Below are 25,645 nucleotides of genomic sequence, written 5' to 3'. Positions count from 1 at the left end.
AGATCAAGAAAGACACCCTCGAGAGCTAGGTTAGTTATTACGCATCCTTGTAACCGAGATCTCCATTAATATAGACACCAAAGCAGTATGTTGGCTTTTACCTCCATTGAAGGGGCCGAACCTGGGTAAATCCATCTCTCATTCCCAACCAACCCCTTCGAGTTGACACATCGTGACGATGGACTCACCACTAAGTCCGTTCACGAGGACATTTGATGTGACAAAACCACGAAAGTTGCTGCCCATCGTGAGGCAATCGCAAGGTGGAATTAAGTTCTCGGAGGGAGCTCTTCTAGGGTTCGAGGGCTATGAGGCAGGTCAAATGACCTATGTAGCTGGGATCCCGACACCGACTCAATCAAGTATGGATACCGGTCCCCTTCGGCAAGATCCAAGTCTTCATCGGCAAGGTCAACGAAGCAATGCCCGAGCTCGACATTTGCACCAACATCGTCAAGCCGGCTCGCCGTGTTGAATCTAGCTGGCGTGAGGCTGGCCGAAGTCATTCCTTCTTGGGAAACATCGAGCCAGCCCGTGCTCTCAAAGGCAACAACAAGCAGAAACGGCTCTAAGGCGGCTCAATGTCTGTCGTCGGTACCAGCACCTGATCCAAGAACCAACGATGGTGCGGCCATCCTGGGAAGTTTAATAGGAGAATAAAACACCCAACTACGAGGTAGCGCTGAGGGCACCTTGCCCCAAGCATGGCACTCGGGAGAACCGACCAATCATTCATGGGAAGACTGCCATGTCATGCGGCATTTCATGAACCGGGTTCTCGAGAAACGCCAAGAAGAACATCCGGGTCAGAATACCCTTGGCGGATCACCTGGGAATCTCAAACAGCCGAGTAGTGGTCAATATCACGTCTTCACCACCAATGCTTGCAAGCGAGGTACAAATGTCAAAAATAGAGCTATCGACATGGATGAGCCGGTTGTTTCGGAATATCTCTATTGCTTGGAGCTGCCAATCACCTGGAGCCAACAGGATCACCCCCCTCGGCTTGACAACTCTCGAAATCTAGCCTTAGTGGTGGCGCCTCAAGTGGGCGGGTATACCCTTTCAAGGGTCCTCATGGACGGAGAAAGCAACATCAGCATACTATACTATGACACCTTTCGGCAAACGAATCTCCCCGACAACAGCTTGGAAAATTCAACCACGGGTTTTCATGGTACCGTCCCTCGGAATCGGCGTATCCGTTCGGGCGAATTAAGTTTGATGTGGTCTTTGGAGATGAGCACAACTACATGATTGATCCCTTAACTTTCAAAGTGGTGAAGATACAGAGCCCTTATCACGCTCTTTTTGGAAGACTGGCTTATGCACGTTTCATGGCTTACCCATGTTATGTTTACCTCAAGCTTAAGATGTCGGGTCCCAACAGCACTATCACGTTAAAGGGAGATAGGATGACGGCTCAAGAGTGTGAAGAAGGGGATGCAGCCTATGCTGAGTCGGCCTGCGCCACCGAGGAGCTAAAGTTTTACACGGCTAATGTTGACCCAGCTGACATGAGTCCTCTCAAGAAGCGAAATGTTGAGTCCAAAGAACCTCTCAAGTTTAAGCTGGCTGAAGATACCAAACAGATTGATTTCGTCCCAGGCGACTCATCCAAATAGTTCACTATTAGGACCGGTCTGGATCCCAAATAGGAAAGCACGCTCATCGTGTTCATCCATCAGAATTGGGACATGTTTGCACGGAAGCCTTCTAACATGCCTGGAGTACCAAGGGAACTCACTAAGCACCATCTTAACGTAGATCCAAATACGAAACCAGTACGACAATACCTTCGTCATTTTAACGAGGAGAGACGCAAGGACATCGGAGAAGAGGTAGCCCGGCTCCTAGCGGCCGGGTTTATCATCGAAATTTTTTACCCGGATTGGCTAGCTAACTCGGTGCTTGTTCTGAAGAAAAATGGCCCCTGGCGCATTTGTGTCGATTACACTGATCTCAACAAAGCTTGTCCCAAGGATCCTTTTGCCCTCCCGCGTATCGACCAGATCATTGACTCTACGACGGGTTGCGAACAATTATGCTTTTTGGACACATACTCAGGTTATCCCCAGATCAAAATGGCTAAGGAGGATCAGGAGAAGATGAATTTCATAACCCCTTTAGGTGCCTTCAGCTAAGTCTCCATGCCTTTTGGGCTTAAGAGCGCAGGGCGACTTACCAACGATGTGTATAGAATTTCCTTCACTCACAGATCGGGTGCAATGCTCATGCTTATGCTGATGACATCGTGGTAAAATCTCGGAAGAAGGAGGTGTTATTGGACGATCTCACGGAGATGTTTGACAACCTTCGAGTGTACTAGATGAAACTTAACCCGAAGAAGTGTGTCTTTGGGGTACCTGTGGGTAAGCTGTTGGGCTTCTTAGTCTCTGAATGAGGCATTGGAGCTAACCCTAACAAGATCAAGGCAGTCACCTCACTAGGTAAGCCAGCTAATATAAACCAGGTTCAACGCCTGGTGGGCCGTATCACAACGTTAAGCGAGTTTGTAACCCGCTTGGGGGAGAAGGCAATCCCTCTTTATGAGCTGCTGAAGAAGATGGATAATTTTGTTTGGACTGACGCAGCTAACAAGCCTTTGAAGCCCTCAAGAAGCAATTGGCTGAACCGTCGGTTTTAGCCGCCCCGACTAACGAAGAGCCCATGCTCATGTACATCGCTGCCAACTCAAAGGCAGTAAGTGTTGTCGTTGTTGTCAAACGAAGGGAAGAAGGAAGGGAAAATCCAATTCAATGGTCAGTTTATTTCGTCGGTGAAGTCTTGACTTTATCCAAGCAACGATATCCACATTGGCAGAAATTGGTCTTTGGGTCTTTATGGCGAGCCAGAAGCTGAAACACTACTTTCAGGAGCATCCAATCACTATGGTCTATTCAGCACCCCTTGGCGACTGGACGGATCGCTAAGTCGGCGATTGAGATTGGCCAACATCAGGTGAAATACATGCCCCGAATGGCTATCAAGTCTCAAGCGTTGGTAGATTTCATCAATGAATGGACAGAGTTGCAAATTCCAGAAGACAGGCCACATAACACGTACTGGACCTTGCACTTTGATGGGGCTTGGGTCGTGTTAACTTCTCCACGAAGTGACAAGTTCTGATATGTTCTACGGTCATGTTTCCCTATACCAACAATGCGGCTGAGTACGAGGCCTTCTTGCACGGGCTAAGGATGGCTAAGGAAATGAGCCTCAGTCGGGTCAAGTGTCTCGGCGACTCAGACTTGGTGGCACAACAAGTTTTAGGGACCTGGGATTCTAAAGATCCCTTGATGGCGACTTCTTGACGGGGAGTTACTGAAGTGACGGGTTCCTTTCATGGCTATCAAGTCGATCACATAGATCACCAGCTCAACGAGGCGGAGGATGCTTTATACGACTTGGTTCTCAATGGAAGCCGGTCCCTCATAACGTCTTTTTGGATATCCTTCACAAACCCTCGGTACAATTACCATCTGAAGAGGATATAGCTATTCCAGACCCGGAATCACAGCTGGTGGCGTCCCTTCATGCTACCCCATATTGGACGGTGCCATACTTGACATATCTCACTCGAGGAGAACTCCCAACCGAGGAAGTTGAGGCCCACCAAATAGTTCGTCCGTCTAAGTCAATGACCATTATTAAGGGTGAGTTACATCAGTGAAGCAGCACTCGCGTTTTCCAACGATGTGTCTCCCTCGAAGAGGGGCAAGAAATTCTAAGTGAAATCCACATTGGTGATTGTGGACACCACGTCGGCTCAAGATCTTTGGTGGCAAAGGCTTTTCAACATGGGTTTTATTGGTTGACGGCTCATGTAGATGCGGAAGATCTTGTGCGCAAATGTGACGACTGTTAGAAATTTGCACGATAGTCTCACGTACCGACTCAAGAATTGCGCATGATCCTAATCACGTGGCCATTCGCGGTTTGGGGGCTTGATATGGTTGGACCATTCAAAATGTCTCTGGATAAAAAGACCCACCTCCTAGTGGCGGTAGATAAGTTCACCAAGTGGGTTGAGGTGGAACCCATCAGTAAGTGTGACACGGAAACAACAGTAAAATTCTTGAAGAAGCTAATCTACCATTTTGGCTATCCCCATAGTATTATCAAGGATAATGGTACCAACTGGTCAAAGGGGGTTATGGAACAATTCTGCCAAAAGGAACACATCTGACTTGATTTGGTAGTTGTGGCGCATCTGCAATCTAACGGGCAAGCTAAAAGGGCGAATCAAGAAATTTTGAGAGGGATTAAACCCCGGTCATGGTCCTGTCGAAGCGAAGTCCAGGTTGTTAAGTGGAGAAGCTCCCGTCAGTTCTTTGGAGCATTAATATGACTCCAAATAGATCCACTGGATATACACCTTTCTTCGTGGTCTATGGTGCTCAGGCGGTACTACCAAGAGACATCCGACACGACTCTCCTAGAGTCGCCACTTTTGTCGAGAATGACAATGAACAGGAAAGGTAGGATTCTTTGGATGCTTTGGAAGAGGAGCGAGACTTAGCAGCAACTAGGTCAGCTATATACCAACAAGACTTACGTCGATATCATATCCGTAGGGTTAAAAGTCGCACCTTTCAGGAAGGCGGTTTGGTTCTCTGTCTCATCCAAGACCAAACAGGGATGGATAAACTCTCACCGCCCTGGAAAGGATCGTCCGTCGTCAACAAAAATCTCAACAATGGTTCATATTACCTGATCGATCTACGACATGATAAGAACACTACTGAAGCAGAGACAACCCGGCCTTGGAACATTGCTCACCTGCAGCCTTATTATACATAGAGCCACCGGCTCATTATTTCCTTGATGGTCATAATTGTCATAAACATGAAATGAAAGAAATAGTTATAAAAGATAATATCCCAGATCCGAATCATAAACCGGACGAGGGCCAACGGGGACTAATATCAAAACCATGGCACTATATATATATAACAAAAAATCATACAAGTAAGAAAAGTATACAAGTAACTATCTAGATCATACAAATCTACAAAAAGGATAAGAACAAGAGACTCACCAAGGTGGTGCCGACGACGGGACGACGTGGGCGATCGACTGCGGTGAGGGCTGGGATGGGAAGGCACTAATAAGTAAACTACACCTACACATATGCAAACTAAGAAGTTAATTTGAGCTCAAATTGCATATAAATCAAATAAAACTCTCACATAATTACTTCCAAACTAAAACACACAAATCACTATACTTATAGAGCATGAAAAGAGCTAAACTAGCAATAAGAGATGAAAGGATGAAGTTTCCAACCTTTTAAAACACTTGGATAGATGGGGCGCCTTCAATCTTGACAAATATTGGCAAAAATGGAGGATGAACTTGATCTTGGAAAAGGAAACAGAGAAGAGAAAAAGCTTGGACTCGGGCAGGAAGAAGCAGAGCTTTATATAGGGAAGACTTTAGTCCCGGTTTGTATCACCAACCGGGACTTAAGGTCTATATTTAGTCCCGGTTGGTGATATCAACCGGAACTAAAGAGGCTTACAAGGGCCCTAGCCATCCGCAACCCCTTTAATCCTGGTTGGTATCACCAACCGGAACTAAAGGTCCCATTTGAACGGGGAGTAATGTCGACCGTGCCCCCGTCCGCTCCTAGCCGTTGAAACCGGGACTAATGCTCACATTAGTCTCAAGCCCAAACCCAACCGGGACTAAATGTCCGGATGGAAGGTCTATTTTCCACTAGTGTTAATAGATTAAACGAAATACTTCCTCCGTTCACATATATAGGGTTTAATACGTTTTTTCATGTAGCCCTTGATAAATGATAAAATTATTAGTATATGAGACGTATAATATAAAATATCATTAGAAATTTATTTACATATGAATTGGCTCGTATGCTTTTGTATAACATGCATGTCATATAAAATTATTAGTATATGAGATGTATAATATAAAATATCATTAGAAATTTATTTACATATGAATTGGATGGTATGCTTTTGTATAACATGCATGTCATATGCTCCCTCCATCTCGATTTAGAGGGCATACACGTGGTTCTACATCATTGATTTGATTAATTAAATATGTATTATATATCACAAAAAGTATATCATTAGTTTCTTAAGTTGATATAGGTCCTGTTTGGAACCATAATAGATTATGATAATCTTGATTATGAAGATAGATTATATAATCTGATTTATAAAAATAATCTAGGTGAACATGTTTGGAGGCCAGATTATATAAACTGTAATCCAAGTTTTACATAGCATAATGACATGTTCGTCCTTTGTTTTTTTTTAAAAAGAGAAGGGTGGTGGTGGTAGAAATGTAATTATCTCCAACTTACAAGGGTAATGAATCATTACCAATCCATAATCTGATTTTAGCTGGGGTAGAGTAGATTATGAGTTTTTAATAATCTGTTCATCTAGATTTTATAATCTACACCATAATCTGTCCTGTTTGGAGACAGAATAGATTATAAAAACTAGATTATATAATCTAAGTGCTTTCAAACAGGGCCATAGTTTCTGAACATATATTTTTATCACATATGATACATATCTAGCTACTTAAATTATTAACTTAAAACTAAGTACATGCCCTGTAAACTCTGATGAAAGGAGTATTATTATGTTAACTCTTAATAAAAGGTCACCTCGAAAAATGTAATAAGGCTTATATATGTAGATGAAGGGAGTAGGTGGGTCCTAGTGGGTTAAATGGGACAACCGATTAATTTTGTTTGTATCCACTAAAATTCCACCGATCACCTTGAAAAATGTAATAAGGCTTATATATGTGAATGAAGGGAGTAGGTGGATCCTAGTGGGTTAAATGGGACAACTGGTTAATTTTGTTTGTATCCAGTAAAATTTCAGTAATCATTTTGGAAAATATAAGGCTGGTCATAATGATAGTATCATATGTAGTATCATGCATGCCAACTAGGCAATTTTAATAATGTGACATAGAATTAAATGAAGAAAGAGAGAGTTGAGTATCATATTATGATACCGTATCATATTAAATGTTGTGCTACTATATGTCATGCATGACAATAAATGATATATCCTATGAAACTATGCATTACGGGTGTAGTATCATACACCAGTATCATATGCATGATACTACTATATGATACTTCCATTACAACCAGCTTAATAAGGCTTATATATGTGGATGAAGGGAGTAGGTGGGTCCTAGTGGGTTAAATGGGACAACCGATTAAGAGCCTGTTTGGTTCCAAATAAGTCACCAACTTATAAGTTGAAAAGTGCAAAAAGTGACTTATTTTGTCAAACAGACCCAACTTATAAGTTATAAGTTGCTCCACCCCAACTTAAAACTTATAAGTCACTTACTTTTGTGTGGTCAGGTGACTTATAACTCAGATGCCAACCAAACAGGCGTGACTTATAAATCACTGATTTTAAGTCACCTGATTTATTGAAACCAAACAGACCCTAATTTTATTTGTATCCAGTAAAATTCCACTGAAGCAATTTAAATGAAATGAGACGATTAGTCTCACTAAATCTCACTCTGAACTACAGGCTGACATCGGTGCATGTACTCGCACGGCGAGGACAAAGTCCGTTAACTCGAACACTTGTTGTCGTGTGGAAATCGTTGTACTCCACTGGTGAAACCAGGAAAAACGCAACTGAAGGGTCGACCTAGGCCACGTTCAAAAAAGAATTCACGTGGACTATTTGCCCCGGTCGCTTCGGTTCTTCCCCAGGGGCCAGGGCCATGTCTCGTCCGCCACCGCTGTCGCCGGGTCGACACGGCCGATAGCCACCACCGAAGCTGCCTGAGTGGCTGGGCCCTCCGAGCATTTATTGGTGGTCCCACGATATCAGAACCGCCAACCACTCTTCAGTACAGTAGTCAAGTCAAACGAGCCCCACCCAAGTCAACACTAGACCCCACCTCCCGCACCCCTCCCCTGCTCTTCTCCCCTGCTTCGCCTTACTTGCCAGCAGCCACCACCGCATCCTCCACCGTTCTACGGCCTCCCCCATCAGGCCATCACCCAGACGGCTAAAAACACCATGGCCTCGCATCACGGCGGCCACATCCCCTCCTACCTCGCCCCCGCCGCCGCCCTCCTCTTTGCCTTCATAATCGCGTTTCCAGCATCCGGCGACCCCCTCGGACAGTTCTGCGGCAGCAGTGGCAACTTCACCGCGAACAGCACCTACCAGGCCAACATCCGGCGCCTCTCCGCCACCCTCCCCAAGAACACCTCCTCCTCACCGACGCTCTTCGCCACCGACACCTTCGGAACCCTCCCGGACATCGTCTACGCGCTCGCGTTCTGCCGCGGGGACACCAGCGCGGCCAACTGCAGCGAATGCGTCGCCACGGCCTTCCTGGACGCGCAGCAGCGCTGCCCGTACAACCAGGATGCCACCATCTTCTACGACCCCTGCGCACTCCGCTTCTCTAACCAGAACTTCCTATCCTCCACCAATGGCGACAGCAGATCACTCATCCTTCTGAACAATCAGAACATGTCCGTACCGGCCAAGGTGTTCGACACCGCCGTGGGCGTCCTCGTGAACGCCACCGCCGATTACGCGGCTGCGAATTCCTCCAGGAGGTTCGGCACTGGAGAGGCGGGGTTCGAGACGGTCGACGAGGCTAATCCAAAGATTTACGGTCTGGCGCAGTGCACGCCGGACATGGCACCGGCCGATTGCCGGACCTGCCTCCAGGGTATCATCGCGATGATGCCGCAATACTTCAGTGGGAGGAAGGGTGGCCGGATTCAACAATTGCGGTGCAATTACAGGTATGAGCTGTATCGCTTCTTCAATGGGCCTTCCCTGCTGCAGCTCCGGGCGCCATCCGTGGGGTTGGCTCCAGCTCCAGCGCCGGCGAACGTGAAGCCACCGCTAGCCGGAGGAGGTGAGCCTGCACAAATATTCATCCTTCAGATAAGAAGTAATTCCGTAATTCGATCCGTGAAGAAACAAAAACGTAGAAACTTAAGCGGACTGGATCGAGTCCCATTTAGATTAACACAGTTATTGTTTAATTTGATTCTAACATATACTCCGATCTTCAGAGTAAATATGTATACCATCAACACCAACCGGTGGCTAAAAGAAGCACTCCAATCTTTTTCAGAGTTGTTTAAAGAATTCGGAAGCAGTTGGCTTGTAGTACGAAAATTGGCACAAAACAAAACCTTGGCAAACTAAATAAGACTAGTAAACGACGGAATGACTATTCTCAACACGCAACTTTGGAGATGCAGTCCCGTAGCTATCAGTTAATTGACTGGACAAAACGGAGAATTATATACTCGTACAAAGTCTGGTGAGGACCCGGCCAGGCGTGCATGCTTGGCTGATTTCTAGCCATAAAAACTCGTCTGCAAAGGGTCCGTGTTGGAATTTGTAGCACTCTTACTCTTGCATGATTTGGTCTAAGTAGGAATTTTGACGAACAAAATATCTTCTTTATTTTGTGGTGCTTGTGCATGAGCATGAGCATACATTCTCCCTTCCACAAGCTTTTTAAGGCAATGCAAATAACATGGTGTTTGCTAGTTGTTACTCATAGAAGAAGTTACAGTTAAAAGCGTAACTGCAGTTTCCCACCTTATCTTCCATGAATCACTATCTGGCGATTCATAGAAAAAGGACTTTTTATTCCATCCACTTACTGGCGCCTTCCGTTTACAGGAAGCACAGGGAACGGAACAGCTAGAATTTTAGCTATTACACTGCCGATAGTTGCTGCAGTACTGGCTGCTGTTGTAATTTGTCTTTATCTATGGAGAAGGAAGAGCACACCCGCGCGAAAGACATCACTATCGTGTAAGTATTTATATATTTTTGCAAAGCATTCAAGTCCTTTATTGTTCACAAATGGAATCAGTTTTTTAAAACGTTTCAATCGAAACTAAGGTTTTCCTTTTGGCATTCGAAAATAGTTACGTTCATGCATTACACCATTATTAAAGTGTCTTTTCTCGTATGATAGATCCAACCAATCCAGAGGACATACAGAGCATTGATTCACTCATTCTCGATCTATCAACTCTACGAGTCGCAACAGATAACTTTGATGAAAGGAATAAACTTGGTGAAGGAGGGTTTGGTGTGGTTTATAAGGTGCTAATTATGTTATTTCGAAAAGGCTTTTTATTCTGTATATCGCACTTCTAGTAAACAAATATCTCCATTTGTACAGGGAATCCTTCCTGACAATGAAGAAATAGCAGTTAAAAGGCTCTCTCAAAGTTCTCGCCAAGGGATAGAGGAGCTGAAAAATGAGCTTGTTTTGGTTGCTAAGCTTCAACACAAGAATTTAGTGAGACTTCTTGGTGTTTGCTTGGAGGAACAAGAAAAGTTACTTGCGTATGAATACATGCCCAACAAAAGCCTTGACACCATTCTTTTTGGTAGGGCAACTCACCAAACCATTTTGCGTCAGTGGAACAAACAGCTAAAATATATTTTGGTTGGTTCTGATGTTTCTTTTCCTTGTGATAGATCCTGATAGGAGCAGTCAGCTAGATTGGGGGATGAGATTTAGGATAGTCAATGGAATTGCTCGAGGCTTACAATATCTTCATGAAGATTCTCAGCTGAAGATAATTCACCGGGACCTCAAAGCGAGCAACATTCTTTTAGACTCTGACTTTAATCCTAAGATTTCAGATTTTGGCTTAGCAAGGCTATTTGGAAGTGACCAATCCCATGATGTCACCAACCGTGTCGTCGGAACCTAGTAAGTGCTGGTGACATTTCTCTTATAAGATATCTGAGAGTGCATGAGTCCGTAACATAATGTTTTCATTTCAGCGGATACATGGCCCCCGAGTATGCTATGCGTGGGAGTTACTCTATCAAGTCGGACGTGTTTAGCTTCGGCGTCTTGATTTTAGAGATCGTTACTGGAAAAAGAAACAGCGTCGCATATGATTCCGAGCAAGCTGTAGATCTCTTAAGTTTGGTGAGTACTTTGGGTTTTGACTATTAAAAGTTTGGGCTTCTAGGCAAAGCTACAACTTGTAATAACAATAATACTCCATCTACTGAACACAGGTCTGGGAGCACTGGACGATGGGAACAATTGTAGAGATCATGGATTCGTCCATGACTAGCCATTCTCCTGGAGACCAGATGCTCAAGTGCATGCACATCGGACTTCTGTGTGTTCAAGAAGACCCAGCTGATAGACCGATGATGTCGGTTGTGACTGTCATGCTAAGCAGCAGCACTGTGTCTCTCCAAGCTCCATCTAGGCCAGCATTTTGCATCCAAAAGAGTGACATGAACTACTCAGGCATGCACACGGATCCATATCCAGGAGTTTCACACTCTACCAGCAGATCACCTATGTCACCAAACGAAGTTTCGATTACTGAACTTGAGCCGAGATAAGTCTGAGACTGATGATGTATTCATTATATATGCCATTAGGGAAAGACCCTACATCATATGTATAATAAACTCGGCCCCCTTGGTGGTAGGAATTTTATTGAGCAATGGCATAATACGCGAGTGTAATTATTTTGTTCGGGTTTTCTATTTATTGGGTTATCAAAAGGCGAGTACTACGAATCAGCCGGATCATCCAGCTGCCCAGCCATCGGAACAGCGCCTCTCGGACCGTTCGATGCAACAACGCCATGGTAGCGAACCAGCTTTAACGCAACGGGGTGCCAGCTCCACTGCAGCACGGGCCTGTGCGACCATAGCCCTCCAACGCAGCATCGTCGACATACAGCGAAGATTCAATGCAACACCAACAACGTCCGACGAAGCTTCATTGCAACTCCGGCGATCCCCGCAGCACTCCACTGCAGCGCGGATGAAGCTTCAGCGATCCCCACGACGCTTCACTGAAACTCCGGCGAGCTTCGTTGCACCACCGGAGTTGATTGCCAACGTCCGACGAAGCTTCATTGCAACTCCGGCGATCCCCGCAGCACTCCACTGCAGCGCGGATGAAGCTTCAGCGATCCCCACGACGCTTCACTGAAACTCCGGCGAGCTTCGTTGCAACTCCGACATTGCTTCAATCAACTCCGGTGGTGCTTTGTTGCAGCTCCAGCGAGTCCGCTCTGCTTCACCAGCTGCTGTGGCCCACCGGCTAGCCTGCAACATCACACCGTCGGCGTCGTCGCGCTTCATTGCAGCCCCCGCGGCCCTCGCGCTGCTTCATTGTGACGCCGACGAGCCCCTCTCTATGTCACCTGTTGCAGGCAGCTTCAGTCGGACATGTGCGACAGGAAGCGATTGACATAGTGGGATTACAGGAAACGATTCACCAGGATTTTAGCATACATGAGCTCCAGAGGCTTTCTCATCACCAGTTTGCCTGGCAGTGGTTGCCTTCCGCGGGCCACTCTGGGGGCATCCTCCTCGGAGTTAGGGATGATGCTTTCTCGGTTGAGGATATGGACCGTGGGGAATTCTTCGTGAGCATGTCCGTCATTGTCCGACGAGTTCACCTCAGTTGGGAGGTGATTATCGTCTATGGTCCGGCGGACCATTGCCGCTCTATTGACTTCCTCACCGAGTTGAAAAACAAGGTGGAGAGGTGCACCACTCTGGTGGTGGTGGCCGGCGACTTTAACCTCATTAGGTGGACTTCGTCTGTTCAACGACTGCATTGCTGACCTGGCGCTCCGTGAGATAGCCCGCATTGCTGACCTGGCGCTCCGTGAGATAGCCCGCGTTGGGGCTCCGTGAAAAAAAGCTCTCCTAATGTGGATCGGGCTCGAATGCGTCTGTTCAACGACTGCATTGCTGACCTGGCGCTCCGTGAGATAGCCCGCGTTGGGGCTAGGTTCACGTGGTCGAATAAACAGGCAGACCCCATCCGGAGTGTCTTGGATCGGGTCTTTGTGTCATCTCAGTGGGAAGTGATGTTCCCACTCTGCTCCCTCAAGACGGTCACTCAGATTGGCTCCGACCATACGCCCCTGATTTTCTCGTCGGGGGAGGGTTCCCCCCTAGACCCCGTCGCTTCCGCTTTGAGACGTTCTGGCTGGAGCAACGAGGTTTCTTCGAGTTGGTTCGCGACTGCTGGCGTGAGGCGGCCTCGTCCCCGCCTCGTGTGTTCTGTGCGGTGGATGTATGGCATCACTGTGCTAAGCTGGCTCGCCAGGCCATGAAGGGCTGGGGGGCGAACTTGGGCGCTGACCTCCGGGCCCGTAAAGGGGCATTGCTGGATCAGATTAGGATGCTGGATGACCTGGCGGATGGGTCGGGTTTGTCCCCTGATGACTGGATCATGAGATACTACCTTGAGGCTTCGCTCATGGATATGTTCAAGAGCGAGGAGCTGTTCTGGCAGCGTCGAGAGGGCCAGAACTGGCTCCTTAAGGGGGATGCGAACACTGCCTACTTTCAGGCGATTGCTAATGGTCGTAGGCAAAAATGTGCCATTCCATTTCTGTGGGATGGGCATGCTCTTCTGGAAAGCCCTGAGGACATCTCATCCCATATCTACTCCTTCTATAAGGAGTTGTTCTCGGCTGAGCTGCGTGGAGGCTCCTCCCTATGCGAGGACTTCTGGCCGCTTGCTGCACAGGTATCCGAGGCGGAGAATGCGAAACTTACTCTCCCATTCTCCCCTGAGGAGGTGGGTCGGGCGATTTCCTCTATGAAGGCTTGTTCGGCTCCTGGGCCGGATGGTCTTCGGGTGGTTTTCTTCCAGAAATTCTGGGAGATCTTGCGTCCGGTCATCATGCCCATGTTCCTAGAATTCTATATCGGCACCTTGGACATGGGTAGGATTAGCTTTGGCGTCATTGCACTTATCCCCAAAGTAGTTGGGGCCTCGGATATCCGGCAATTCCGTCCCATCACGGTGATCAACGTGGTGGCACGAATCTTTGCTAAGGTTTGCGCAACTTGTTTGTCCCCTATGCCGGAACCGATTGCCCACCCCCTTCAGTCCGCGTTCCTGAAGGGCAGGCAGATTCATGATGGGATTCTTTCCCTCACGAGATTGTCCACGAGGTGGCGTCCAAGGGGCTTAAGGGGGTGTTCCTCAAACTGGATTTCCAGAAAGCGTATGACCGTCTCGATTGGTCCTTTTTGAGGTTGGTGATGCAGCGACGCGGTTTTGACGAGAGGTGGTGTTCCTGGATCATGCAAATGATTAGATCTGGAAACACGACGATCAACATCAACGGCGAAGTGGGCCCCTTTTTCCAGGCGTCCAGGGGGGTAAAGCAGGGGGGTCCTATATCCCCCGTGCTTTTCAACATCGCTATTGATGCCCTCGCAGACATTCTGGATAAGGCCAAGCTAGTCGACCATGTCCAGGGGGTGGTTGGCCACCTCATTCCGGGCGGTGGAGTTTCCCACTTGCAATATGCAGACGACACCATGATCATGGTTGCAGGTTCCGACTCGGACATTGTTAACCTTAAGTTTCTTTTGCTCTGCTTTGAGGAAATGTCTGGACTTAAGATTAACTTTGATAAGAGCGAGGTGGTGTTGGAATTATGCCCTAGAGGCAATAATAAATATAGTTATTATTATAATTCCTGTATCAAGATAATCATTTATTATCCATGCTATAATTATATTGAATGAAGACTTATATACATGTGTGGATACATAGAAAAAACACTGTCCCTAGCAAGCCTCTAGTTGGCTAGCCAGTTGACCAAAGATAGTGAGTGTCTTCTGATTATGAACAAGGTGTTGTTGCTTGATAACTGGATCACGTCATTAGGAGAATCACGTGATGGACTAGACCCAAACTAATAGACGTAGCATGTTGATCGTGTCATTTTGTTGCTACTGTTTTCTGCGTGTCAAGTATTTGTTCCTATGACCATGAGATCGTATAACTCACTGACACCAGAGGAATACTTTGTGTGTATCAAACGTCGCAACGTAACTGGGTGACTATAAAGATGCTCTACAGGTATCTCCGAAGGTGTTCGTTGAGTTAGTATGGATCGAGACAGGGATTTGTCACTCCGTGTGACGGAGAGGTATCTCGGGGTCCACTCGGTAATACAACATCACACACAAGCCTTGCAAGCAATGTGACTTAGTGTAAGGTGCGGGATCTTGTATTACGGAACGAGTAAAGATACTTGCCGGTAAACGAGATTGAAATAGGTATACGGATACTGACGATCGAATCTCGGGCAAGTAACATACCGAAGGACAAAGGGAATGACATACGGGATTATATGAATCCTTGGCACTGAGGTTCAAACGATAAGATCTTCGTAGAATATGTAGGATCCAATATGGGCATCCAGGTCCCGCTATTGGATATTGACCGAGGAGTCTCTCGGGTCATGTCTACATAGTTCTCGAACCCGCAGGGTCTGTACACTTAAGGTTCGACGTTGTTTTATGCATATTTGAGTTATATGGTTGGTTACCGAATGTTGTTCGGAGTCCCGGATGAGATCACGGACGTCAATAGGGTTTCCGGAATGGTCCGGAAACGAAGATTGATATATAGGATGACCTCATTTGATTACCGGAAGGTTTTCGGAGTTACCGGGAATGTACCGGGAATGACGAATGGGTTCCGGGTGTTCACCGGGGGGGGGGGGGGCAACCCACCCCGGGGAAGCCCATAGGCCTTGGGGGTGGCGCACCAGCCCTTAGTGGGCTGGTGGGACAGCCCAAGAAGGCCCTATGCGCCATAGGAAGAAAATCAAAGAGAAAAAAAGAGGAGGTGGGAGAAAGGGGGAAGGACTCCTCCTTCCAAACCTAGTTGGACTCGGTTTGGAAGGGGAGGGTTGCCCCCTTGGCTCGGCCGACCCCCTTGGGAGTCCTTGGACCCCAAGGCAAGGCTCCCCCTCCTCCCCCTATATATACGGAGGTTTTAGGGCTGATTTGAGACAACTTTGCCACGGCAGCCCGACCACATATCTCCACGGTTTTACCTCTAGATCGCGTTTCTGCGGAGCTCGGGCGGAGCCCTGCTGAGACAAGATCATCACCAACCTCCGGAGCGCCGTCACGCTGCCGGAGAACTCATCTACCTCTCCGTCTCTCTTGCTGGATTAAGAAGGCCGAGATCATCGTCGAGCTGTACGTGTGCTGAACGCGAAGGTGCCGTCCGTTCGGCACTAGATCGTGGGACTAATCGCGGGACTAATCGCGGGGCGGATCGAGGGACGTGAGGACGTTCCACTACATCAACCGCGTTCACTAACGCTTCTGCTGTACGGTCTACAAGGGTACGTAGATCGAATATCCCCTCTCGTAGATGGACATCACCATGACAGGTCTTCGTGCGCGTAGTAAAATTTTTGTTTCCCATGCGACGTTCCCCAACAGGTGGTAGTCCTTGGCTACTCCGTGGCTGAGCAGCATAGGATCGCAGACAACCTCAACTGCAGGTTGGCTTCCTTCCCCATCGCTTACTTAGGGATGCCCCTGGCTGAGTCTAGGATCTTGGTGAGCGGGTTTGATCTGCTTGTGGGACGAGTAGCGTCCCGTGCGGAGCCCTGGTGCGGTAGGTTCACGTCTAAGGGCAGCAAGACCGTCCTCATTAGCTCTAACCTTGCGAGCCTCCCCATGTATATGATGGGGATGTACATCTTGCCCGAGGGTGTGCATAGCGCCTTTGACAAGGAGCTAGCTAGGTTCTTCTGGCAGGCAGGGGATGGTCGACCCAAATACCGTATGGTGAAGTGGGCCGAAATCTGCCTGCCGAAGGACCGAGGGGGGTTGGGAATCCCTGCGTTTCGCCGTATGAACGTTGCCCTCATGCTTCGTTGGGTGTGGCAGATCCTGCGGGGAGATGGGGGTTTGTGGCTACAACTGCTGGAGGCCAAGTACTTGCAGGGGAAGCCCCTCTTGGCCTGCCCGCACTCGGCGGGATCCCAGTTTTGGAAATCTATCCAGGTCATCAAGGATGATATTAGGTTGGGTTTGCGGTTCTCGGTGGGCAATGGGTCTGGGACCCAGTTTTGGTTGGACCCCTGGCTTGACAGAGAGCCTTTGCGCTTGCGGTTTCCGAGGCTCTTTGATATTTGTGACGATCCGGTTGTCCTTGTCTCTGCGGCTGCTTTGGAGGACAGATGGCAGTTTGCGTTCCGCCGCTCCTTCGGACCAGCCGAGGTCCAGGAATGGGAAGTCTTGAATGAAGTGGTCCCTCTCCTGGTCTCTTCGGTCAATGACAATGTTTCCTGGAGTCACTCTCCTTCGGGAGAATTCTCCATTAGTTCTTCCTATCAGGCGCTCTGCCGGGTGCCGGTCCTTCCATGGTTATCCCCACTTTGGAAGGCCCCGATGCCCGTGAAGATCAAGATTTTTGTTTGGTAGCTTCTCTGTGACCGTGTGCCTTCGAGGACCGAGGTGTTGAAACGCCATGGTCCGGGCAAGGGCACCTGTCCCCTGTGCCACGTCCCGGAAACGGGAACACGCATTCTTTTCTCCTGCATAGCTGCATAGGCCCTCTGGTGCTTTGTGCGTGAGGCCCTGGGACCGGAGTGGGAGGCTCTTGATCTTGCAGAGTTTCTGCAGATTAGGGCCACCCAGGTTGGCCGTAAGCACCGATTGTTCTGGCTTGTCTTCACATCAATGATGTGGACTCTTTGGACCACTCACAATAAAATGGTGATTGAGCGCGTGTTCCAGAGGCGTGCATCTAACTCGTTCTTCAAATTTCTTGCCTTCTTGCAGCTCTGGCATCCGCTCGCTAGGCCGTGAGACCGGGACCGACTTCAGCTGTATCTAGACGCGCTGCTGACGTCCGCCCTAAGGCTCTCCGTTCGTTCGCCTTCCTCTTAGCTTGCCCCGATGGTGGCCTTTTTTGTTTTCTCTTCTTTCACTTGGGCGTGACTATGCTGTGGCCCCGACCATTTTCTATTTCTTCCACTATGTTGGGTTGTGGCTCTATGGATGCCGGACTATTTGCTTTATATATAAAGCGGGGCGAAAGCCTATTTCGAGCCGGGCATGGCAGCTGCTTCCGACGAGGACTGCGACCGGGACTGCGGCATAGGCGTTCCCACGCAGATGGGATTACACCGGTGGTGCGGATAGTTGGGGCGAGCCCTTGATACGTCTCCAACGTATCTATAATTTTTTATGGTTTCATGCTATTATCTTGTCAAACTTTGGACGTTTTGTATGCCTTTTATATCTTTTTTTGGGACTAACTTATTAACTCAGTGCCAAGTGCCAGTTCCTGTTTTTTCCGTGTTTTTAACCCTTTTCAGAGGAGGATTTTAAACGGAGTCCAAACGGAATAAAATCCGCGTACTGATTTTTTCCATAACAGAAGACACGTGGGAGACTTGAGAACCAAGGCAGGGGACCTCGGAGGAGGTCACAAGCCCACTAGGCCCAGCCTAGGGGGGGGGCTAGCAGGCTTGTGATCTCCCCGTGGATCCCCTGCCCTAGGTCTTCCGCCTATATATTCCCTAAAATCCCCGAAAAAATCAAGAGACGATCGAAAATACTTTTCCGCCGCCGCAAGCATGTGTCTCCGCAAGATTCCATCTGGGGCACGTTCTCGTGCCCTGCCAGAGGGGGTATTTGGATACGGAGGGCTTCTTCATCAACACCATGACCTCTCCGATGATCCGTGAGTAGTTCACCATAGACCTACGGTTCCATAGCTAGTAGCTAGATGGCTTCTTCTCTCTCTTGGATCTTCAATCCAAAGTTCTCCATGATCTTCATGGAGATCAATCCGATGTAATCTTCTTTTGCGGTGTGTTTGTCGAGATCCGATGAATTGTGGATTTATGATCAGATTATCTATGAATCTTATTTGAGGTTTTTCTGATATCTCTTATGCATGATTTCATATCCTTGTAATTCTCTTCGAGTTGTGGGTTTTGTTTGGCCAGCTTGATCTATGATTCTTGCAATGGGAGAAGTGCTTGTTTTTGGGTTCATACCGTGCGGTGACCTCACCTAGTGACAAAAGGGGTAGCGAGGCACGCATCGTGTTGTTGCCATCAAGGGTAAAAAGATGGGGTTTTCATCATTGGTTTGAGATTATCCCTCTACATCATGTCATCTTGCTTAAGGCGTTACTCTGTTCGTCATGAACTCAATACACTAGATGCATGCTGGATAGCAGTCGATGTGTGGAGTAATAGTAATAGATGCAGAAAGTATCGGTCTACTTGTCTCGGACGTGATGCCTATATGTATGATCATTGCCTTAGATATCGTCATGACTTTGCCTGGTTCTATCAATTGCTCGACAATAATTTGTTCACCCACCGTAATATTTGCTATTTTGAGAGAAGCTTCTAGTGAACACTATGGCCCCCGGGTCTACTTCACACCATATTTTCAGCCTTACACTTTTACTTCGTTGCACTTTCCGCCTTCAGATCTCACTTTGCAATCAATCTTGAAGGGCTTGACAAACCCTTTATAGCGTTGGGTGCAAGCTCGTTTGTGTTTGCGCAGGTACTCTGGACTTGACGAGGTTGTCCTACTGGATTGATACCTTGATTCTCAAACTGAGGGAAATACTTACTGCTCCTATGCTGCATCACCATTTCCTCTTCAAGGGAAAAACCAATGCAAGCAAGTCTCCGTCAACGTGTCAATTTCTGGCGCTGTTGTTTGAGAAGTAGCAGCCCTCGGTGCTTCGGACGAGGACTGCGACCGAGACTGCAACATAGGCGTTCCCGAGCGGATGGCATTACAGCGGTGGTGCGGATAGCCGGGTCTTGATGCGTCGTCTCTCGTAGTTCTTCGTCGCTGCACTGGTGGAGTTGGATGTATAGACAATAGAGAGGTTTGTGGTGGGAAGAGGAAGAATTGGGAGAGAACAGTTCAAGACGAAGGGATAAGGTTGTGACGTGTTTTCTAAGGTGTGAGCTCACCAGTCGCGCTTGATGGGGTACGTGGCCGTCGAACAAAGCGGTTGATCTTTCAACAAAATCAGTCCGTTGATTTAATTCATCTCTCTTACCGAAAAGAGCTTTCGCTCCACTTTATACACTACACTACATGGAAAATATATGTCATCTAGTAAGAATGTGTAAGCCGTGGTGAATACGAGTACTCGGCTTATGCGGACCTAAGCTGAGTACAAACCTAAAGACACATGACGAACATGGATGACTTGGCTTACATACGTGTATGCCGCTAGCCAACAACGTGACACTCGGATTAATACAAACTGACGATGTATACTCACGTAAGTCGAACTTCCCCCGCTGAAACACTCGGCTTATATAAAACCTTAGGGTAAACCGCACCTGCCATGTGGCCTGCACGCCACCAGTTGATGGCTTCGTGACGGCGTATTGGTAAGCCGAGTATCTGATATAATACATCGTGCTTTGATACGTCTCCAACGTATCTATAATTTTTGATGGTTCCATGCTATTATCTTGTCAACTTTGGATGTTTTGTATGCATGAATATGCTATTTTATATCTTTTTTGGGACTAACCTATTATCTCAGTGCCAAGTGCCAGTTTCAGTTTTTTTCCGTGTTTTTGACCTTTTTCAAAGGAGAATATTAAACGGAGTCCAAACGGAATAAAACCTGTGGAATGATTTTTTGCATAACACAAGATACGCAGGGGACTTGAGAACCAAGGCAAAGGACCGCGGGGGAGGTCACAAGCCCCCTAGCCGCGACCTGGGGGGGCACGCCTAGCAGGCGTGTGCCCCCCGCCCCCCCGTGGCTCCTTTGCCCTACTTCCGCCTGTAAATTCTCTAAAAATCCAAAACTGCCAGAGAGAGCCACGAAAATACTTTTCCGCCGCCACAAGTTTCTGTCTCCGCAAGGTCCCATCTGGGGACCGTTTTGGTGCCCTGCCGGAGGGGGGATTCGGACATGGAGGGCTTCTTCATCAACACCATTGCCTCTCCGATGATGCGTGAGTAGTTCACCACAGACCTTTCGGGTCCATAGCTAGTAGCTAGATGGCTTCTTCTCTCTCTTGGATCTTCAATACAAAGTTCTCCATGATCTTCATGGAGATCTATCCGATCTAATCTTCTTTTGCGGTGTGTTTGTCGAGATCCGATGAATTGTGGATTTATGATCGGATTTTCTATGAATATTATTTGAGTTTCCTCTGATCTCTTATATGCATGATTTCGTATCCTTGTAATTCTCTTCGAGTTGTGGGTTTTGTTTGGCCAACTTGATCTATAATTCTTGCACTGGGAGAAGTGCTTGGTTTTGGGTTCATACCGTGCGGTGTCCTCACCCAGTGACATAAGGGGTAGCGAGGCACGCATCGTGTTGTTGTCATGAAGGGTAAAAAGATGGGGTTTATATCTATTGCATGAATTTATCCCTCTACATCATGTCATCTTGCTTAAGGCGTTACTCTGTTTGTTATGAACTCAATACACTAGATGCATGTTGGATAGTGGTCGATGTGTGGATTAATAGTAGTAGATGCAGACAGTATCGGTCTACTTGCCTCGGACGTGATGCCTATATATGTGATCATTGCCTTAGATATCATCATGACTTTGCGCGGTTCTATCAATTGCTCGATAGTAATTCATTCACCCACCGTAATACTTGCTATCATGAGAGAAGCCTCTAGTGAACACTATGGCCCCCGGGTCTACTTCACATCATATTTTCAGCTCTACACTTTTACTTTGTTGCACTTTCCACCGTCAGATCTCACCTTGCAATTAATCGTGAAGGGATTGACAACCCCTTTATAGCGTTAGGTGCAAGTTTGTTTGTTTTTGCGCAGGTACATTGGTGACTTGTCTTGCTACTCCTACTGGATTGATACCTTGGTTCTCAAACTGAGGGAAATACTTACTGCTATTGTGCCACATGACCCTTTCCTCTTCAAGGGAAAAACCAACGCAAGCTCAGGAGGTAGCACGCTTACAAAATACAAATATTACAAAAAATAAAGTTGATGAGTTGGACTTATAACAATTACCTGTTGCATTTCTTTTCCTTCCCTCTGTTTCTCGCACATTCTATCTAAGCTAGTTTTCATCACACTTTCAGTCTCATTTCACCACTACTAGAAAAACAAGAGACACGTAACTAAAATAATCACACAAAAACGACCGAAATTTGTCCTGTGACCGCATGCGCTCCAACCTGGTCTGGCACGTCGGCATAACCTACCGTGACATAGAATAAGGGACCCCCCTGGTCAAACCCCTCCAACGCTCGGTCAAAGCCGTAAACCGTGCGGGGCCATGGATGATCGCGGCCGTCGAAAACCGCCCCGGGGAGGGACCGGAGATCGCACCGGCCTGCATGGGGACTGGATATATCAACGTAATGGCTGCCAGACGTTTAAATACCCAGTGCAAGACATTTATGTGGCACCTACCTCACAAACCAGACAATGACGCGGGAATGTCCAAGACGCATAGTGTGGAAGTCTCCCCCGCATCGAGCAGATGGGGGAAATCATGTGATCGCATGTGCTCCAACATGGTCTGGCACGTCGGCATGACCTGCCGTGACACAAAATAAGAGGGAAAAACGCGGTCAAACCCCTGTGGCATCCGGTCGAAGCCGTAGACCGCACATGCCCATGGATGCCCACGACGTCAAAAACCGCCCTGGGGAGGGACCGAAGACCGCACGGGCCTGCGTGGGGACCAGATATATCGACATAAATGCGGACATACGTTGAAGTACAAAGTGCAAAACATCAATGTGGCACCTCCCTCACAAGCCGGACAATTACGCACGAAGGTTCATGACGTATAGTGTGGGAGTGTCCCCCGAATCGAGCAGACGGGTGGAGTCCTTTGACCACATTTGCTCCAACGGTGGTATGGCACGTCAGCATGACCTGTCATGACACAGCACAAGAGGAAACCCCCTAGTCAAACCCCTCTGGCACCCGGTCAAAGCCATAGAACACGCGGGCCCATGGATGTTCATGGCATCGAAAACCGGCACGGTGAGGCACTCGACTTAAGAAAATTGATGGCGTGCACTCAGGTAAGACGAACTCCCCCTGTTGAAACACTTGGCTTATATAAAACCATAGGACAAACCGCACCTGCCACGTGCCCCTCATACTGCCAGCTGATGATCTCCGTGATGGCCCCATAAAGTCGAGTACCCTATATAATAAACTCGGCTTAAAAATACAAATATTGCAAGAAAGGAAGTTGTTGAGTTGGACTTATAACTATTGCTTGTTGCATTTCTTTTCCTTCCCCCTATTTCTCACACAATCTATCTAGGCTAGTTTTCATCGCACTTTCAATCTCATTTCATCACTGCTAGAAAATCAGGGACACATACTCAATCTACCAAGGACTAAAACTAACTACACGAAACCAACAAAGATTTGTCATGTGACCACATGCGCTCCAACTTGGTCTGGCACGTAGGCATGACCTACCGTGAAACAGAAAACATATTTTGATGTAGGGAAAGACCCTACGTCATATGTATAATAAACTCGCCCCCCTTGGTGGTAGAAATTTTACTGAGCAATGGCATAATACGCCAATGTAATTGTATTGTTCGGGTTTTCTATTTATTGGGTTACCGAAAAAGGCTTTCGCCCCGCTTCATACATTATTACATGAAAAATACACGTCATCTAATAAGAATATGTAAGCCGAGTGCTGAAATACGGGTACTCGACTTATGCGGACCTAAGCCGAATACGAACCTGAGGGCACACGACGAACATGCATGACTTGACTTACATACGTGTATGCGACTAGCCAGCAACATGGCACTCGGCTTAATACAAATTGACAACATGGCACTCGGCACTCGACTAGCCAGTTTTCTATTTATTGACAAACACACCTAAGTTTAACTTGATGAGGGAGTCTGGGATTAGGGGGTCCTTGGACCGCCTACCTATCCTTATAAGCCAGACTCTCTGGTCTGTTCGACCGTTGAAAAAAGTGTTGGATTTGAGATGGACTCTTCCGAAGGCTTGGCATGTAATCCAAAGAGATATATTAATTGGCATATTCCTTCTCTCTTGTTACCGACCTTGTGTAAACCTTGACACCCCCGACATCTGTATAAGTCAGGGGATCATAGCACGTTGGACACATCAAGCTCATTACGATTAGGGTTTAAGTCACAACATCGATCTCGTGATAGATCAACTTTGTACTCAGTACTACCCCATCAATAACAACAAGAGCAGGACGTAGGGTTTTACCTCCATCAAGAGAGCCGAACCTGGGTAAAACATCGTCTTCATCGTCTCTTGTTACCCATCAACCTTAGATCATCAGTTCGGACCCCCTACTCAAGATCGACCGGTTTTGGCACCAACGTTGGTGCTTTCATTGACAGCTCCGCTGTGAGATCACAAAAGGCTCGATGGCTCGCTTGGTCACCAACGACAGCGTTAAGTCCAGAGATATCTACGTCTCGAGCCAATCCTCTGCTTTCAGCAGTGCCTCGCACTTCAAGGCGGCTCATCATCAGATCGACGGGGTCACCCCGGGTCAGGAATTCAAGTTGGTGAGTTGGAATTCCTTGCCAATGCCCGGGGCGACCTGATCTTTTCCGAGGTTGCGAATGTGTCCGAAAACCTCGAAAAAATCCAAAGCTTTAACTTCGGACCCTATGCTAGACTCCAAGTCTGGAATAGATTTTAACCTTGATTCGGCCTCGAGCCAAGATCCGGCTATGGAATTCGGGGGCAGGAGGGTCACCCCGCCCGAACACACTTCCTATGCCGAAGCCTCGAAATACAGTTCCATCAGGGCTCCAAGCGCCAGTCCCGCAGATCTCTCATGGTCGAATGAGACAAAGACCCAAGCCCGTACCGATGACTATTCGGGCGAGCGGTCTCCGACCTAGGACCTTTCCGTACCTGGAGCTAGGTGCAGGGAACATTATTCTCCACCCACCACCAACTTCATCGCCACCATCGAAGATCTAACCGATCAGTTAGACTTCTCTTCTGAAGAAGCCAAAGATATGGACACGACTATTCAATCACCAGACCCTCCCGTAACGGTACCATGGACCACCACCTCCATGTACGATGTCTAGATGGTGGACACCCCCAGGGACGAAGGTGATACAGGGAAAAGCAATGATGACACCCCAACCAAAAACAACGCGATGAACCTGCCAAACTCTGCCGCCAGTGCAAAAAGCCTAAAGCCCCTAAGGGCAAGGAAAGCAATGCAGGCCTAGGAGAAAGCCGAGATCCCGAGGATACGGAAAATCTCACTGAATCCCCAAAATCTTCAGACCCGGCATATAATCCCGACTCAGCAGGATACATGGATACATACCAGCCTGAAGATCTCGATGACTTCGAAGATAGCAACTACGTCCCTTCCATCAAGGATGACGGGAGCTTGGGAGTCGAAGACTTTATTGTCCCCGAAGACCCATTGGATCAGGAAGTGTTGAGGAAACAACTCATTGCCACTGCTCGGAGATTTAAGCTTAAGCAAAGACAACTCAAGCCAAACAAGATTCCATTAATGAAAGATGGACCAAAGTCTTGGCTGCTAAAGAAGGGTACAAACATGAGCGAGAGGGGCAAACCAAGAGTTACCCACATCCACACATATTACCAGAATTCAAAGACGAGGCCTAGGAGCCTGCACCACCCAGATTCGCACAAGATGATCAACCAGACCGTCCTCCTAGAGGACGGGACAAGCAAAAGGAACCGGGTCAAACCAAAGACCGATATGATCCGTGGTAGCAAACTAAGTCTAAAGCAGATCAAACCGGATCCATTTATGGACCCGGAAGT

General features: G+C 47.6%; 1 protein-coding gene across 1 annotated transcript; it reads left to right on the top strand.

The window, feature by feature from the left end:
- Positions 1-7,981: 7,981 nt before the first annotated feature.
- LOC123425826 (cysteine-rich receptor-like protein kinase 6) lies at positions 7,982-11,525 on the top strand. The gene is made up of 7 exons (XM_045109562.1): positions 7,982-8,907; positions 9,690-9,824; positions 9,991-10,121; positions 10,201-10,411; positions 10,503-10,740; positions 10,815-10,965; positions 11,058-11,525. Exons 1-7 carry the CDS (start codon positions 8,049-8,051, stop codon positions 11,394-11,396), a joined length of 2,064 nt encoding a protein of 687 aa, XP_044965497.1. The 5' UTR covers positions 7,982-8,048; the 3' UTR covers positions 11,397-11,525.
- The last annotated feature ends 14,120 nt before the right edge of the window (positions 11,526-25,645 follow it).

The sequence above is a fragment of the Hordeum vulgare genome, chromosome 2H, assembly GCF_904849725.1.
Source record: "Hordeum vulgare subsp. vulgare chromosome 2H, MorexV3_pseudomolecules_assembly, whole genome shotgun sequence".
Classification (NCBI taxonomy): Eukaryota; Viridiplantae; Streptophyta; class Magnoliopsida; order Poales; family Poaceae; genus Hordeum; species Hordeum vulgare.
Note: the sequence above shows the minus strand (reverse complement) of the source record. Positions and strands in the feature narration are given on the sequence as shown.

Coding starts and splice junctions, on each gene's coding strand:
- LOC123425826 (XM_045109562.1), top strand. CDS start 8,049: ATGGCCTCGCATCACGGCGGCCACATCCCCTCCTACCTCGCCCCCGCC. Junction 10,412..10,502: donor CCTTGACACCATTCTTTTTG/GTAGGGCAACTC, acceptor TCCTTGTGATAG/ATCCTGATAGGAGCAGTCAG. Junction 10,966..11,057: donor CTGTAGATCTCTTAAGTTTG/GTGAGTACTTTG, acceptor TACTGAACACAG/GTCTGGGAGCACTGGACGAT.